Source organism: Carassius auratus, chromosome 3, assembly GCF_003368295.1.
Source record: "Carassius auratus strain Wakin chromosome 3, ASM336829v1, whole genome shotgun sequence".
In the NCBI taxonomy this organism is placed as follows: Eukaryota; Metazoa; Chordata; class Actinopteri; order Cypriniformes; family Cyprinidae; genus Carassius; species Carassius auratus.
In genome coordinates, this window is record NC_039245.1 from 6,699,421 (window position 1) to 6,717,661 (window position 18,241).

At 38.5% G+C, this 18,241-nt stretch overlaps 1 protein-coding gene across 4 annotated transcripts; it reads left to right on the forward strand.

Annotated features, from left to right (window-relative positions):
• Window positions 1-1,920: 1,920 nt before the first annotated feature.
• LOC113045271 (small G protein signaling modulator 3-like) lies at window positions 1,921-18,147 on the forward strand. Of its 4 annotated transcripts, XM_026205543.1 has the most exons (22): window positions 1,921-2,114; window positions 8,522-8,610; window positions 8,726-8,814; window positions 8,959-9,022; window positions 9,848-10,059; window positions 10,385-10,492; window positions 10,990-11,133; window positions 11,231-11,426; window positions 11,541-11,686; window positions 11,807-12,040; window positions 12,160-12,342; window positions 12,825-12,980; window positions 13,059-13,113; window positions 13,247-13,296; window positions 13,395-13,547; window positions 14,330-14,400; window positions 14,484-14,532; window positions 14,607-14,692; window positions 14,779-14,901; window positions 16,071-16,131; window positions 16,248-16,319; window positions 17,611-18,147. In XM_026205543.1, the coding sequence occupies exons 2-21, from the start codon at window positions 8,604-8,606 to the stop codon at window positions 16,317-16,319; spliced, it is 2,259 nt and encodes a 752-aa protein (XP_026061328.1). In that variant the 5' UTR covers window positions 1,921-2,114; window positions 8,522-8,603; the 3' UTR covers window positions 17,611-18,147. The 4 variants fall into 4 exon arrangements, with proteins under 4 accessions (XP_026061328.1, XP_026061309.1, XP_026061318.1 ...); XM_026205524.1 differs by lacking the exon at window positions 16,248-16,319; XM_026205533.1 differs by lacking the exon at window positions 16,248-16,319 and having other exon boundaries at window positions 8,729-8,814.
• The last annotated feature ends 94 nt before the right edge of the window (window positions 18,148-18,241 follow it).

Sequence of the window (18,241 nt, forward strand, 5' to 3'; positions counted from 1 at the left end):
TAGTCTTCTGCCCCTATGCACGTCCCTATTTCTTCTCTGTGTTTGGGTGAAGTAAGCCATAAATAAGATAGGCCTGAATCCAGTAATGAAATGTCAGAGCCGTGGGCTTGTTTGCCATCCACAAATATTGCAATATCCTGACACTATGTGGTCAAGATTGGTAGTGGCTCTTTTTATGTTATTTATATTATAGCTGAAGTGAGTAATGACAACCTTTATTTGTATGTATGTATAAAATCATGTTTTCAATAGCCTACAGCAATTTATACTTTCAATTAATATTTGCATTTTAAAACTGTCTATACATTTGTTATTTAAAATATAAATAACAATATATACAGTACACTATGTAAGGTATACTGAATTTACAACACTTTCTTTTTAGTAAAAACTTATTTTTACCGTACTTTTCTTTATGACGTTTTTTTTTTTAAAGATGAGGACATAAAATATTCAAACATAATACAAAAATAAGTAACTCTGTACCAAAACTAATTGTTCATGAATTTGTTCATGTTTGTCAGCATGTAAGCACACAGAATCGCTAAATATTGCATAAGCAGCAAAGAATAAGCTTTAAACCTTTTAAACCAAGCATCTGGAGATAGAGAGACTTTAGAAATTAATGAACTGATTAAAGAAAAAACACTTTAGAAAACTGAGTCGTTCTCAGTACCAAAACAAACTTGTAGCCAATCAGCAGTAAGGTGTAGGATAGGGGCTTTACCACTTATATCAGGGAAAGGCAACTCTGGTCCTGGAGGGCCACTATCCTGCAGAGTTTAGCTTCAGTCCTCATAAAAACTCACCTGCCTGTATCTATCTAGTAATCCCTAAAACACTGATTGCCTGGTTCAGGTGTGTTTAATTAGGGTTGGAGCTAAACTCTGCAGGATAGTGGCCCGTCAGGACTGGAGTTGCCTATCCCTGACTTATACTGTTTTCAATACAATACCGATATTTTTCAAGGCAGTATGGTTGATGTTGATATCGATACGATACTTCTAAACTAAAATTTTAAATTATGAAATTTATAAGATTATTAAAATACTCAGAGTAAAATTGGTAATGATAACCACTTAACTTTCAATATGCCTTAATTGTACCTTATTAGGTTATATTTTTGTGTACACGTGATTCAAATATGTTTTTTTTTTATTTACACATGATTGTAATCTACAAATAGGCTACTATGGTTGAACTACGGTCACTTTAGTAAAAACATGGTTCATTTTGATAAGGGACTGCCACTGACAGTCTGAAGCCTGAAGCGTCTAAACTTCCTCTACTGTCTGTTTCAAGCTTCAGTTCCCAAAGTATGTCCGAAAAGTAAGATAATATATTTAATACAGCAGATTCCGCCATAATCCTTGCCTGGGTTTCGTATGCGAGATCCTTTTGGTATAGGTGTGTTTGTTTTGGTGATTTTAAAGATAAGCATTGGCTACCAGAAATCACACCCCCTCTCAGAAATCACGTACCCCACCTTTAATCAACGCTATAAGGCTACGTCATGAAGTTGGGTCAAGACGGCGGATGGATATGATGTTGTGTTGGCAGTCCGCTAGTTCCTGCTCTGCTACATGACTTCTCAGCATTGAGAAGTGTGCCACTGTTACAGAATTAATTTATTATACTATAATGGGCTACAAAGCGCAGTTGATGTAAAAAAAAAAAAAGAAGACTCTCTTCAATAAAAACACGTTGGCTTAAATTGAAATCTCATATAAAGCGCAGTTAGGAGAAAATATGGTCTTATGCAGAGGTTGTTCAAAATACGGTTAACTTGCCTCCTGCATATATTCTATAAAGTATTTTGTTTCCAAAAGACAAAATACAAACAAAAACAGAAAAAAATTAATAAAAATAAAAAAACAGGATGGGAACTATTTCTTCAGGAAATCTCTTTAAGCGGAAGGATACCATCCTTCAATGAGAAAACACGAACAGGTGTATGAAGCAAAACAGTCGGTCAATACATCCGTCCACCATCATCACAAAACGCCAGTTACAAGTAAACATCCCATACTAACACAACACTGTATCTGTAAAACATATGTGTAATTTTACCACGAAGTACAGCTGTTCAGAAAGGAGATTCAACATGACGTAAGGTAAGAAGACAACATTTGTTGGCTCGCTAGCTCGGTGGCTAAACGTAGCGGCAAGTGCTTTGATAACTGACGCTCGAATGGTATTACCCAATAACTGTTAGTATCTCGGAACGCTTTTAGATATATTTAGCGTAACGGTACTGTGTTTATGTCAGATGTATTTTACTCCGTAAAGATATCGACATGAAAATGGCACACATATTTGAATGTCCTCTCAGCGTTAGTTGTCACGTATTATTGTTCGTATTTAGAGAGCTTCGATGTCATTATATGCACTTTAACGTTAGGTGTTATAATACTGTTTCAGCACGAAATAAGTACGTTAACGGATATGAACATTTCCTCTTCTGAGGTGTTCAGAAGTTTGCGTAGCTGGCAGCAGTATTTACTTGAAGCGCACTCTTGTTACGTCTAAATGCGGGTCTTATTATGCCGCGGTGTCATGTTTTATTAGGTTCGGTAACTGTTTCGTACATCTCTGTTATTTTGATTCATTGTTAACTGCTCTAGTTCATTTCAGCTCATTTCAGCTGCCATATGGTAAATGACTCGCCCTGTCATTGATTATTTATTTAAAGATCTCAATCGACTGTAAATGAAGAATGCTGTCATTGTTTATTTTTTCCTGTAAGACACAAAATATGATGTACTGCCGGATTCAGTCACCATTCGCTTTCATTACACTTTTTTTTCCAGACAATGAAAGTGAATGGTGAACTGATTGGGGAACTGATTTTTAACTTATAAACCTCTAAAAAGAAACCTGCTGTAAACTGAGGTTTTTAAACAATGTTCAACTTAAGTTGTTTAACAGCAGAATTCCAGGTGAAAAACAGCAGTTTCAGGAAGTTCAAAGGGAAAATAGGTTTTTAACAATTAACTTATAAACCTTTAAATACAGACTTCTCATGAGCTCTGAGATGAATAGATTTCATATGCTTTTGATGAACCCATCTCTTTACATTAATTCAACTTATTTTTTAGAATAATCGTGTTTAATAGTGGAATTCGTGGTGAAAAACTACGTTACCCATAATGCTGTTCAGAAGGTTCCCCCAATTAGAGTGGTACAGTGAACAAAATATTCCAAAAGAGATCTTTAGGCCTGCCCACACCCCATGAATCAGCGCAAATAAGGTAATTTAGACAGTCTTTGAAAAAAATAAATGAAAATTCTGGACCGAAACTTAAAATTAATACTTTTATTGAAAGTGACACAATAAAATTGGACAGAAAATATATTCATATTAAATATATAATTTGTATTTTGTTCTATGCAACAGAATCAGATATAACTCTTTTTTTGTCTTTTTTTTGTCTTTTCTTTTTTATAATTATCCAAATAATGTATAGTCCTTCGAAGATATTATCAGAGCATGTGAGCAGAGTATTGGGGAGCACATCAGTGAACGAGAGGGTAGATACTATGGAATATGTTTTTCTGTGTAAGAAGCCACATCATCTCACTCGACTGTAATATAAAGAGAGTTTGGAGTAAAAACATGTTATTAAATGTGATATTTTTACATGATTTCAGATGGAGCAGCATTTACTACACAGAGCCGTAGTTCACAGAGAAGCTACGCAATCACATTCGATTAATTGTTCAGCCCTAAATTTACATCATTTTGAAATTTCATCCAGTTACCAAAATAGTGTGGTTGGGCCTCATTAGGGGACAGTCATGACAACACAGCAGACTGCCGTCCATCAGCTGCTGGCTGTCTGTGGGAGTTTCTTTCATAAACAAACACTTACTAACAATGACACTTTTCCTCACGCTGCGAACACCACTGCTAGCATCATCCCTATGGCAACAGACCCCACAGCGACCAAAAAGACAGGCATGCAGCCGAAGGCACCACATTAGCAATCAGTGAGTAAGAGGAGTCAGTGTTCCCCAAAGACACTCTTAAGAAATGCTGAAATCTTAGAATATCCTCTAATAGTAGGTTACAAATCCCAGTACTCTCAGGAAATAGAGTCTTGACTGCTAGCTGCTAATGAAAGTAGACTGGATCACGTCAAGCTAGGTAGAATAATCACTGAAACATGTCATGTGAACTACACAAGGGTAAGGGTGATTTTGAGTCAGTTATTCCCTTTTTTATGACCGAATTGGCGTAGCAGGTGTATTTGTGTATGTCAGCTTATTATATTATATTAAAGGTTAAGCAAAAACAAAATATACAACATAATAATAATAAAAAAATCAAAAATCACTTAATTCGAAGCTAGTTGCAACTCAACGATACTAAAATAACATTTGTGTGTGTCAGACTGTGATTGAGAGAGACGCCTGCCAACTGAAGGCCATTCATGCCATGAGTTGGGTGAGGAGCACGTGGCAGCTCTTGACGACAGTGGGACGGGGAGAACGGAGGGAGGGATGGGGGCAGTGTGCTACATGACTCATTGTGTTGTGACTAGAAGAAGCTGGAGGAAGGAAAGACAGAGGTGGGCCTGATGACAGACAGTGGGAGCGTTATCGTTGAGGTCAGCAGTGCTCATTTTAGGGTACCTTTGTTTTCCATCACAGCTCAAAACATAATGCATTTCGAGGTCAATCCAGAGTCTTGGCACTGGGTGTCATAAGCTGGGGCTCTCTGTAGGATCTCCTGTCCTGCCCTCTGCTTGAGGAGGGCATGAACCACATTAGATAAACAGAGCGGAACCTTACAGCCGCACTATACACATGTCAAGGGAGTGACCAATGTAAAGACGAATGTAAAACTTTAAACAGACGAAGGAATCTTTGTTAGCAAAGTTGTTGAAAGTCACGTGACATACAGCCAAGTATGGTGACCCATACTCTGAATTCGTGATCTGCTTTTAACCCACCAAAGTGCACACACACAGCAGTGAAGACACACACACTGTGAACACACACCCGGAGCAGTGGGCAGCCATTTATGCTGCAGCGCCCGGGGAGCAGATAGGGGTTCAGTGCCTTTCTCAAGGGCACCTCATTCGTGGTATTAAGGGTGGAGAGAGCACTGTACATGTACTCCCCCCACCTAAAATTCCTGCCGGCCCGAGACTCGAACTCACAACCCTTCGATTGCGAGTCCGACTCTCTAACCATTAGACCAAGACTTCCCTTTGACTACAAAAATGCAGCATGCATTTTTCACTCTCCCTCTGGAAGTCGGAACTTTGCGGTGTGTTGCTCCACTCAATATTCTGCTCTCTGAATGTGCTTTCCATTAGGTTCTTCATGGCTAATGTGAATGCTCCACTCATGTGCCGCTCATGCTCTCCGCAAAGTATGCTAAATTAATTAAAATAAGCTAAAACAACAAAAAATCTAGATATTTCTTATTTTTAATTAATACCCTCTCAACAACCAAAGATGCCCAACAGTTTGGGAAAACTGGGATGTATTAAACTTTATCATGTCATGAGATGTAAAATTCTTTCATTTTGAAAGAGTGTGATTTATAGACATGGAAATTCAAGTAATTTAATACAATTACATAACTCCATGGCCATTTTTTATAATGCATGTACATTTTTCTAGTTATTCCAAGCTGTAAAATATTTAATCGGTCAAAATACTTCCTTATCCTTAATCGCCATTTACACCATGAAACAACTGGAAATGTCATGGGGTCTTTGAATGTTGTTGTAGGCAGTAGGGCGACTTGTGAAAAAGGTTGAGAATCACAGCAAACCAAGTGTTTAGGTTTGCAGGGAAAGGATGTAAAAGATCAATGTATGTTGCATTTTTGATGGCAGGGCTTTCTATTCGTTGAGCTCTATTCAAGGCTAGATTTTGCACCATTCATCAAGGCCCACATAAATCAATACACAACCACAGGATGTTGGTGTCCAGCTCTTTTTCCTTTAGTGTGACTATGAGCCTCAGTTACTACAAGCTCAGTCCTTTAGGCCAAGTAATAATACCTGGAAGTGAAATCAGTGAAATGGAGCTCCCAGGAGGTCCTGTACTTGCATTAAGCATGTGCAGATAACAGCTCAGTTTTTCCATCGCACTCTTACTGACGTGATGTTAAACACACACACACACACTCACACAGGCAGAGCAGGAAGATCAGCTCTGGTGCATTTATAGAGCAGTCCTACACTCAAAGTTGGCATTCATTCAACAAGGAAGTGATTTATTTTAAGTAAATGAGGAAAGTGAATGGTGCATTAGCATACCCTCTAAAAAGCCTCTAGCTGGTTCAGCAGCCATAAACTGTTGAGTTTCTTAAAACACTGGAGCAGAGACTTGGGGTAAACCGATATTGTTTTTTTGATGGCAGATTCTTTTGATTTCTTAGAGAGCAGGTTGTCTGATGGCCAATATAAAGCCAATATATAGTATTTATGAAAGTATATAGTTTATCCTTATTTGAATAAACTACAAATAGTTTAAAAATTAATGGAAAAATAAATCTTAAAATTTAACAAACTTACATTAGATGGCAACTCCTTGACTGTAATCGTTTTACTAGTTTTACACACAGCACACAGTGAATATGATGATGAGCAACTAAATACAGTGCAGCATAATTTAAAATCAAGGGTTTAAAGTTTGTCGATCGTGCATCTCCAGTAACAGCTAAACTGTCCTGTACACATTCAACTCACACGGACTGACCGTCACGCACAAAACACATTCAAGCTGGTTACTATTACTAATGTGCACTTCAGAATATCTGACAGCTGGTTTCGATTAAGTCTGCAATTTTTTTTTTCATGGAAATTGTTTAAATATAAATATAAAAGCGTAGTTGCTGAATGCTGACGTTAAATGAGAACGTATTATAGTGTTTGTTTTTCTGTTACTAATAATATAAAAGAAAATGCTGTAATACTTTTTCGTATACGGTTTTCTTTAACAGTTCTCTCTAGTCAAGTCACCTTTATTTATATAGCACTTTTAACAATACAGATTGTGTCAAGGCAACTGAACAGAATTAAATAGGTGGCTACGGGTGACCTTGAAAAAAAAGATAGAAACAGACTTATATTAGCATAGATGCCATTCTTCTCATGGTGTAGCAAGTACATCGGGTCTTATGAGAAGTGTTCCAGGTTCTGGTTTTCCTACTGAATGCAGCCTAAAAATCCTTTAATGAATTTTAATATTAGAAATGTGTTAGTGTGTAATGTGTAAGCCAGGTTAAAAAGATGGGTCTTTAACCTGACACAAGAGCCAGTGCAGTGTTGACAGAACCAGGCTAATATAACCAAACTTCCTGGTTCTAGTAAGAACTCTAGCTGCTGCATTTTGGACTAGCTGTTTGGACTATTAGTTTGTATATTAAGCATGCAAAACAACCACCCGATAAAGCATTACAAAATCTAACCTTGAGGTCATGAACACATGAATTAACGTTTCTGCATTTGACATAGTAATAATAGGTCATAATGTAGATATTTTTTTAGATGGAAAAAAGCCGTTTTACAACTGCTAGAAGTGTGGCTTTTAAAGGAAAGATTGCAATCAAATAGCACACCCAGGTTCCTAACTGATGACGAAGAATTGACAGAGCAGCCATCAAGTCTAAGACAGTGTTCTAGGTTATTACAAGCAGAGTTTTAGGTCCTATAATTAAGACCTGCTTTTTCATAATTTAGCAGTAAGAAATTACTCCTCATCCGGGTTTTTATATAGACTATGCATTCCGTAAATTTTTCAAACGTATTAGACAAAACTCTAGCAACGTATTAGACAAAACTGTTAAACAGAGACTAACTAATGAAGATACATAGATACTGTTCTCAGTGCAATCAAAATCAAAGTGTGGCACACTGTCAAAATAAAAGACCTGCTTCCAACGCATCGCCAAAACAAAAACAATTTTGCAGATGCTGATTTTTATAAAAATGTACGATATTACAGAAATAACTTATAGGTTATCAGTTTTGCTCTCCTTCCTTTTGATGTGGGTGGGTCTAGTCTATAATCACATATCCCCCTCTCTCTCACATCCCTAATGGGTTTGTCATGAGTTTAGTGGAGAAACAAAGACTGCCTTATCCTGGGCTGTAAAAACAGCTGATGTTAGTGTCATGAAGAGAGAAGTCGTGTAAGGGACCCACTGGCATTATTCATTTATCTGAACATGCTGTGCTGCTGAAGATTTAGCTTGCCATCGTGTATGTCTTTGATGATTTAGAGAACTGGAGCATGAAGGAGGACAGCATTAAGATGCATAAAGCTCAAGTTTAGCTTTAAAAAGCTTGTAGACGCTTCACTTCCTCATAGCAGACTTTTTTTTTTTTTTTTTAATTGCACTAAATTAATGTTGTTATATGATATTCTGCCTTGTTAACTCTTTTAAATGCCTACTTTGAGGTGATTGTTTTCAGTGAATTGCAGAGATCACGCTCTCTATTTGGATTTATATTGTCTTAGGGGAATGTTTTTGGTTTGTTTTGGTCCCCTTATCTAGGGCCTGTGAACCTTCACCTGACCTGCTCTAGACGGACTCCTCTCTTTAGACGCTAAAGAAGCACTCTTCAGACTCCAGGACCATGTCAAGTAAGCTTACTGAATGAATACACAACAATAATAATAAAAATATATGGAAGCATATTTGTATTTGTCTATTGTCAAACACAGTTCATCCCTTCATAAGGTCTTCTGACCTCTTTAGCAGGTAAATACACTCCAGCCCCAGGGGGCCCTTTTTCGGCCCTCACACCCAGCATGTGGCCCCAGGACATCCTGGCCAAGTACTGTCAGGTAGTTTACTTGTGTAATTTTTTTTTTCTTTTTTCTTAGAGGGCTTGTTTAATAATGCTGTAAGTGGCCGATTAATGTTATGTTATTGTAACATCTTCATGGGAAGTGGCTCATCTGTCAGAGACGTTGTTCTGACTGTTGCAGAAAGACTCCAGTATGGAAGCAGAAGTGCAGTATGATGAATTCGGGTTCCGGATCGATAGTGAAGGTTAGTGTGGGAACATCAGCACTCATTAAAAGTTGAGCAGGGCCCAACTCTAACATTTATCTAGGACAACCACAGAGAGAGAAGAAAAAAAAAAAACTGGATTTGTCTTTACACTGCAATGAATCTATTCAATAGGCTGAATTTTGCATAATCTATGATTCTGCACCATCTCAGGCAGTTTTCATAATGCTCTATATACTGTACCATTCTAAACTTTGAGCTCAGAAAGTGTTTGTTTGCATACAAACAATATTTAATTGTTTTTTAATTTATCCAAAGCAACAGTGAGGACATTTATAACGTTACAAAAGATTTCTGTTTTAAATGCAGGCTGTTTTTTTTTACTTTGTCAACCAAAGAAGCCTGGAAAAAATGTATCATGGTTTCCACAACTGTTTTCTGCTGATATTATAAAAAACAATCCTTCAATACACAATCAGCATATTTAGAATTATTTCAGAAGGATGGTGTGACACTGAAGACTGGAGTAATGGCTGCTATATATAGAGTTATTTAAAATTATTATAATATTTTACAATATTACAGTTTTTCTGTTTTTGTTCAAATAGATGCAGCCTTGGTGCGAAAAAGTAAATAAATAAATAAATAGTGGTAGAGAATGCTAGCATGTATAATTATTGCCAATAATATTTTATGTAGGAGCTTTGTTGTAGAAATGTTGTTTGTCACAAGTTAATTTTTGGAAAAGCAAGTGATCCGGTTTAAAAAGAAGGGTATCCCCCTGGAATTTTTATGTCAAGTGAAAAAGCAAGCCTCATCTAGTACTGTCTTTGACAAGTGTTAAGACTTTTTTTTATATCTCAGATGGGGTTGAGACAAGAAAATGTCAGCGTGGTGAGGGAGCCCCTCAGAGAGAAGACCCTCAGCAAAGACTTCGCTGGCAAGCCCACCTGGAGTTCACGCACAATCACACTGTAGGAGACCTGACATGGGACAAGATCTCCCCCACACTGGCTCGCTCTGATCGCCTTCGGACCCTGGTGCTGGGGGGCATACCGCACAGCATGAGACCACAGGTCAGCACTCAGAACCTGCACTTGTTTGTGTTTTTACCTCACAGCATATTACAGGCTGTCCTTGTGTTGTTACACACCATCAGGCGGCTAATCTGCTGATGTAATGTTCTCATGGCAACCGTGTTAATGCTTGAGGGATTCTTATTGTCACTGAAATAGGACATGATGTTTTGGTAATATCTTGTTTATGCTGTATTGCTACTTTCAGAGATTCCCATGAGAACAGCGGTGCGATTCAAATTTAAGATCTTCCAACCGCATCTCTACTGGATCTCGTGTGTTTATCTGTCTTGTTCCTCATTGTCTCTTTCATGCATTCCCTTAGTTGTGGATGCGTTTGTCAGGGGCCCTGCAGAAAAAGAGAACATCAGAAATCTGCTACAAGGAAATAGTCAAAAACAGCTCTAATGATGACACCACAGCAGCCAAACAGGTACATGTCATCTCTGCCACGGATCTGATGGAGTCAGAGCTTTATTTAAAATGGAAACTATTGAGCTGTCAGAGAAATTTGAAAAGATGCATCACGGTTTTCAAAAAAATATTAGACTACTCAACTGCTTTACACAGTAATAGCAATAAGAAATGTTTCTTGAAAACACCAAATCAGCATATTAAAAAAATCTCACTAAGGCTCACTGTAATGCCCATTAAGTTTAAATGATCTTAAAATAAATAAACACATAAAAAGGCATATATATATATATATATTTTAATTTGATACATCTGCTTGAATAACAGTTTTGAATTATTTTAATTTGGTAGTTTTTGCAGGTAACACTGATATGCATTTTATGTGTGATTCATTTGATTGCCGCCTTTTCAACTGAAAGCTCGAATTCATTCATGTATACACACTTACCCTCAGACTGTTCATAGCCCTCTTCCAGTACTGATTTTATTATGGTTATCTCTCTGTCTGTGCTGCAGATAGAAAAGGATCTTTTGCGGACCATGCCCACTAATGCGTGCTTCAGCACCATGTCGAGTGTGGGGGTGCCCAAACTCAGGCGGGTCCTGAGAGGGCTGGCGTGGCTGTATCCAGACATCGGCTACTGTCAGGGCACAGGCATGGTGGGAAGCAACCTTATCACACTCTTTGTCTCTCTGTCACCTAACATTTGGGTCACCGGGGGTCAAACTCAGAGGTGTGTGTTTGTCTTTGATACAGGTGGTGTCCTGCCTGCTGCTGTTTCTGGAGGAGGAGGATGCACTGTGGATGATGTGTGCACTGATAGAGGACCTGCTGCCTCCCTCATACTTCTCCTCCACGCTGCTGGGAGTTCAGACTGACCAGCGTGTGCTCAGACAGCTCATAGTGCAGTATCTGCCGAGTCTAGACCAGCTGCTACAGGAGCATGACATTGGTGGGTCCACAGCCTCAAAAATATTTAATGCACGTTACTTTTTTAATTTGTTTTGCTCCAAAGAGTGTAGAAAATTTAAAAAAGCAATTCTAATGTTCATGTTTTCCCTCTAAGAGCTTTCTTTAATCACGCTGCACTGGTTCCTCACTGCCTTTGCCAGTGTGGTGGACATCCGCATCCTGCTGCGAATCTGGGACCTGCTCTTCTACGAGAGCTCAGTGGTGCTCTTCCAGGTTACACTGGGCATGCTGAAGATCAAGGTTGTTTAAGTTTTTTAATAAAAAATCATTCTATGAACTAAGTTTTCGTATGTTAAACAAGTGTTGAGATTTTGGTTTGCCACACAGTCAGTAACAATGGTTTGTTCTTGTATTGTAAAGGAGGAAGAACTGGTATCATCTGAGAACTCGGCATCCATCTTCAACACCCTCTCAGATCTGCCCAGTCAACTAGAGGACGGGGCGGCTGTGCTGGGCGAGGCTGTGCGTCTGGCTGGGTCTCTGTCTCAGGAAAACCTTGATGCACACAGACACAAGCATCTTGCCTACATCCTGGCAGAGCAGGCCCAGCTCAACTCTGGCAACTCCCATTCCCTCCACACCAACCTCAGCAAGGTTGAGAACATGAACAGCATCTCGGATCATCATCTGTGATGCCCACGTTTTGACACATTGTATTTGCAATATACAAAATGTGAAATCAGGCTCACTCATAGGTGTGTGTCATTGTGCAGGTGGTCCGCAGACAGAGCCTGCATAGGAAATCCACTCTGAGCTCGCTTCTCTGGGGGGAGGACGAGGTGGAGGCGCTGAAGGCCAAAAACATTAAACAGACGGAGCTGGTGGCAGCGCTGAGAGAAGCCATCAGTCGGACCGCAGAGCACTTTCACTGCCTGGACCCCCGCAACGGCAGCACTGTAAGAGCCACACCATCACATGAATCACATTTTAGAATCTGTCGGGAATAATTCAATTCGAAACAGAACCCTGACTCATGTACCTGATGAGTCCAGCCAAGTCGTCTTTATTTATATAGCGCTTTATACACTGCAGATTGTGTCTAACAGGAAAATTGTTTTGTCAATAATGCAAGAGGACAATAACAAAGAGATATTAATTGGTAATAATAATTGTAATTATTTAAATATCTGCAAAAATAATAATTACAGTAAAATATTGTAATTATTAGAATAATGATAATCATTAATACTATTATTATTACCAACAAATATATATCTGTCCAGCTTATTTGTCTCATTATTATTATTATTATTATCATTATTGTGTGTTCAAAATAGTAATAATATTTAGTATTAGAAATATTTTTGTTATTATAGCCCATACTGTTTTTAGATTTTGTTAACATAAGTTTGCACATTTCTCCTCTCTCTGGTTCTAGGATTTGACTCCGGACTATTCTATGGAGAGCCATCAAAGGGATCACGAGAACTTCCTGGTTGTGTCTCGGAATCGTCGGAGACGAGCCAAAGCCTTGCTGGACTTCGAGCGACACGACGATGATGAACTGGGTTTTCGAAAGAATGACATCATCACAGTGAGCCCCTGCTGTTCCTGTCATCTAAACATGTTCACTGATGCCTTGGCTTTGTTCCTTAACTGCGTTTATTCTTAGATCATCTCACAGAAAGATGAGCACTGCTGGGTTGGGGAGCTGAACGGCTTGAGAGGTGAGCTGAGATCTGCTTACACTACACATTGAGCTTGTCTTTGATTTTCAGAAATGGTTCCAAATACACTTAAAATCTACTTACAACTCATTAGAACAGTCAGTTACTTCCCATAAACCTTTTGTCCCTTTAGGCTGGTTTCCTGCTAAATTTGTGGATGTCTTGGATGAACGAAGTAAAGAGGTAATAGCTTTGCTTTTGAATTTGCATTGTGCCTGAATTCCTGTTTATAAGGGAAAAACGTCCTAACCGTCTCATGCACATATGTTCTTGTCGTTCAGTACTCTCTGGCTGGAGATGACACCGTAACTGAGGCAGTGAATGACTTGGTCAGGGGCACACTGTGTCCTGCTCTCAAGGCCCTCTTTCAGCATGGCCTGAAGAAGCCCTCCATACTGGGAGGACCCTGTCACCCATGGCTCTTCATCGAGGAGGTAAGAGCAGGTTGTGTTTCCTTGATAAAGTATAGAACAATCTATAAATACTTAATAAAAAAACAATTCATTAATTTTGTGGAAAACACAGTGATCATCATGAAAGGTGATTACAACTAAAAGGCTTGTCAGTTGTCAGAAGTTAGAAGCTGATTGGGATATGCTTGCAGGGAAGGCACCACATGTTGCTGAAGGAGGTTCTGATAAATCTTTATAAATAATATCCGACTTCTCTTATACATGCCGAGACAGAATTGGCGAACAATTCCAGCTGCAGTGTTGAACCGATTCCCCATTGAGAGTCTCCACATGATCCTGTCCTCTAGTGCATTTGCCTTACGTGGATGACCAGCCTTCATGAGGGACTTCAATATTTGAGCTGCAATATTCCAGAAATCAGAGATTTGGACTGACCAACTTCTCTTGCGATGGCTGAAAGGATCATTCCTTTGGCCTTCATCTGGACCGCCTCCTTTTGCAGGGTTTAGACACCTTAAACAGTGCTGCCAGTTAAATAGGGTTTGTCATATGATTAAGGAAATTAGCACTAGATGCCAGATTAACACCAATAACCTGTTCTCTAATTTTGATCAGTTCTTTTTCAAATATCTCATTTATGTTTTTTATACAGTGCTTCATAATACAATTCATTTATGAAATATGGTTTAAAACTGCCTTTGTACTCCTGTTAGTTTAACTTCAATAGGACTTGAACTTTTGATCTCCACTGTATTTTAAGTGAGTGAAAGAGATTAAGTTGTGTGTGTGTGTGTTGATCACAGGCAGCTAGCAGGGAAGTGGAGAGAGACTTCAACTCTGTCTACTCCAGACTGGTGCTCTGCAAGACCTACAGGTGAGACATGTAGTTACATAAGATCCATCCTTCTCGAAATCATCATGATGTTTGCTGATGTGACGGCCGCTTCGTCTCTTTAGGTTAGATGAAGATGGGAAGGTGCTCACACCTGAGGAGCTTCTTTACAGGGTGAGTTTTACAAAAGAGATGTTGAGCACTGGTTTTACGTTTGTATATTGAGCGCTCTCTGTTTGTCATCTCAGGCAGTGCAGTCTGTCAACATGAGCCACGACGCTGCACACGTTCAGATGGACGTCAAGTTCCGCTCACTCATCTGTGTGGGCTTAAAGTAAGTCACCCTGCTGTTATGTTTTCTCTTCCCACAATGCATGTGCGCGGCCTATACTCTCTTTATCTGCATGTGTGTTATGTCAGCGAGCAGGTGCTGCACCTCTGGCTGGAGGTATTGTGTTCCAGCATGAGTGCCGTGGAGAAATGGTACCATCCCTGCTCTTTCCTGCGCAGCCCTGGCTGGGTTCAGATAAAGTGTGAACTCAGGTAAGACTGAGCCTCTGGCCTGAAAGTGAGCTCATAAATGGTTCAGAAAGAAGTGGAAACTGAAACATAATTGTACAATTTAAATCAGAAATTTTCAAATTTGTTTGTTTTTTATTTAATTGTCAAGTCTAGTAATGGAAATAAAATTGATTGAATTAGTGAATTATTGGTTAATCTACATTTTTTATTTTATTATTATTAAAAAAAAAAAAAAAAAAAAACATTATATGTTCTGATAAGCCATAGTAATATTTTTTTTAGCAAATTTAGTTTGCAGATTGGTCGAAATGATTCCTTTAGTTACATTTTTACCAGCGTTCCATTTTAATCATATGAATAGTAGATGATTTCGAGAATTAGAGGTTCGAGCGCATACCGCTGAAACCCTATTCCAATTGTTAGAATGGCCAAGGATCAGCAATCTCCACCTAAAACTGATCAGGCAGACCAAACCGTAAGTCATAGACTCGTATAGAGCTAGAATTTTCCCCTTTGGACAGCTATAACAGGGTCATTTAGAAAAGGAGCGTGACCAGATATACATAAAAGTCTATAAATACTGAACACGAACAGAAACTGGTGAGCACATGTGACACGTGATTCTAAACAAGCATCCAATGTTTCACGGAGATCAGACAAAAGGTGGCTATGACAGACATATATGTTTCTAAATATAGCATTTCTAGGGTAAATAACCTGGAATAGCCAAAAAAGCTCTTTTTTTAAATCATTGAATGAGCTGCTTACAGGCGTTAAATAATACACAGTGCATTTTTGCTTGTGCTTAAATGTCTTAGTGTTTACACCCCAGTAATCGCTACTTGCAGCTATATTTTTTTTATATTTTTTAAAGTAATCTCTTACCAAGGCTGTATATATTTGATGAAAAATACCATTCAATAGTAAAATTGTGAATTATAAAATCTCACGTATTAGAATCTAAAAATGACTTTGAATTTTCCGGTTAATATATTTTCTGTGTAAACATTTTATCATAAGCCATTGTGATTATTTTTTGAGCAAATTAAGTCTTTAGTAATCTGTAATTTAAATTAATTGTAATATAATTCGTTAAAACCCCATCTGTGCACTAGAAATGACTGCCATAAATGTTATTTTGGTTTATTTTGAGTGCATTACTGACATGGGTTTGTCTGTGTTGCTTTCAGAGTTCTCTCAAAGTTTGCCTTCAGTCTCTCCCAAGACTGTGAGCTGCCTACCAAAAAAGAGGTGAGAGACTGGCACTTCCTCCACTCACATTCACTCAATGTCTCACATGTCCTCCCACACACACACACACACACACACAGGCTAACATGCATCTGAGTATTTATCTGCCATTCCAGAAGTCTCCTGTTCTCAAATCAGAAGTGGTGGATGTCTTGGTCCAACATCACCTCTTTAGTTGGGACCTCTAGGTAATGCTGGCAACTAGTTACTAGCCTGCTGCTTGATGATTAGCTGCAGAAGCAGTCAGTGGTAGTAGTAGTAGTGTGTCACTGCTGTTAACATAGTGGCTTCACAGAATGTGAACTAAACCTTTAAAAACCAGTTCAGCAGCTTTTGTGTGGATTGCTAATGAAACTTTATAGCAAATACTGCTCTACACCATGTTTAGTTCAGACAGACGCTCGTAGATGAAGGCCTGCTCACACCAAGCCCTATGCAACTAAATGGCAAAAACTTTTTTTTAACTATACATGATGAAACTAATATATATTAATATATAATTTATAATATATATAAATTATAATATAATAATATATAATTTTTTTTGTCTCTTAGCAAGGCTGCATTTATTTGATCAAATACAGTAAAACAATACTATTGTGAAATATTATTAAACGCTTTTTAAGAATTGTTTTTTATTTTAAAATATATTTATTCCTGTGACGCAAAGCTGAATTCTCAGCAATATTACTCCAGTCTTAAGTGTTACATGATTCTTCAGAAATCATTATAATATGACTATTAAATGCACAGGGAAACATTTATTATCATCATCAATGCTGAAAACTGTTGTTTCTTTGATGAATCTTTGATGAGTTCAAAAGAACAATTATTTTCAAATGTCTTCAGTGTTGCTTTTGATCAATTGAAAGTGTCCTTGCTGAATAAAATTGTTTCTTTTCAAGTTGTCTGATTCTACTCTCAATTTTATTTATTTATTGGCATCTTTTCATTTGAAAAGTCCTTTTGGCATGGGAATGTATTGTTTAATTTAAAATCTTGTCATGTGTAAGTTCAGACTGTGTTGAAAAAATTTAGGGGTGAGTATTCTGGGTGTCTTATATTGTGATTATGAATTATGCAATCCTGTTTTCAGTCTGGATTTAGACTTGATGCTGATAGGAGTCTTTCATGTTGTCTGTAAGTAGCATTGGGAGGCATTACCTGGTGTCAAGAGTTCCTCAGTGACTCCATGTTCACCTGAAACCTGAGGCCATTAGTGCTAATGTTAGCTTGTTGAGGAATGTACACTTTGACCTTTAGCTGTCATTTGTGTATCGTGGTTCTCGTGTCACCCGTGACCTCATCTTGACTCGAGCTCTCAAGCACTTTAATTACAGTAAGATAGTCATGAAAATCAGCAGGAGTGCTGAGCACAGCCATTTCTTTTAATTAGTTCAGCCATTCGAGGCAACGGAGCGTTGTTTAATCAGTGCAGTGCATTACCGAATGACTCACTTTACCCCACTCTTTTTCCAGGAGAAGGAGCAGAGGCCCCTGAAGGAGGGAGTTCAGGACATGTTGGTGAAACATCACCTCTTCAGCTGGGACATTGATGGCTAAACCATCACACACTTCCTGTGAGCTTCACACACAGACCAAATCACGCTCCATCTGCAGAAAAACAGGGATCACACCTGAAATTCATCTTCATTCGTTGTCCAGCTTTGTCACATGGCTGAAATGGTCAGTGTTTGTGTGTCTTGGCACAATAGTTACACTTTTTGTGACTCTTAAGAGTCTGTACAAAGGAGGAGTCCTTTGCCAAGACTTGACATGGAAGCAGACTATGGACTGCCTGCAAACACTTCCTCTCCTCCAAAGCTAAATAACTATTGCACCCTTTGGTCCATTTACTCTTAAGTATTCTTGACTGCCAGTGATCTCTGCATAAGATTGTCGGCCCAGCTGTTATACTCCTGAAGGATTGCTTTGAAAAGCTAATTCAGTCTGAATGATCACGTTTGTGTGTATCAGGCTTGTACAATTAGAGATTAAATGCATTTTCAAAATCTTCGCAATGTCAAATGATCTTCAGAGGATTATCCAATTAGCTGAATCAGATCTCTTAAAAAATGTCCTGTGGTGACCACCTCACATCCGCAACATC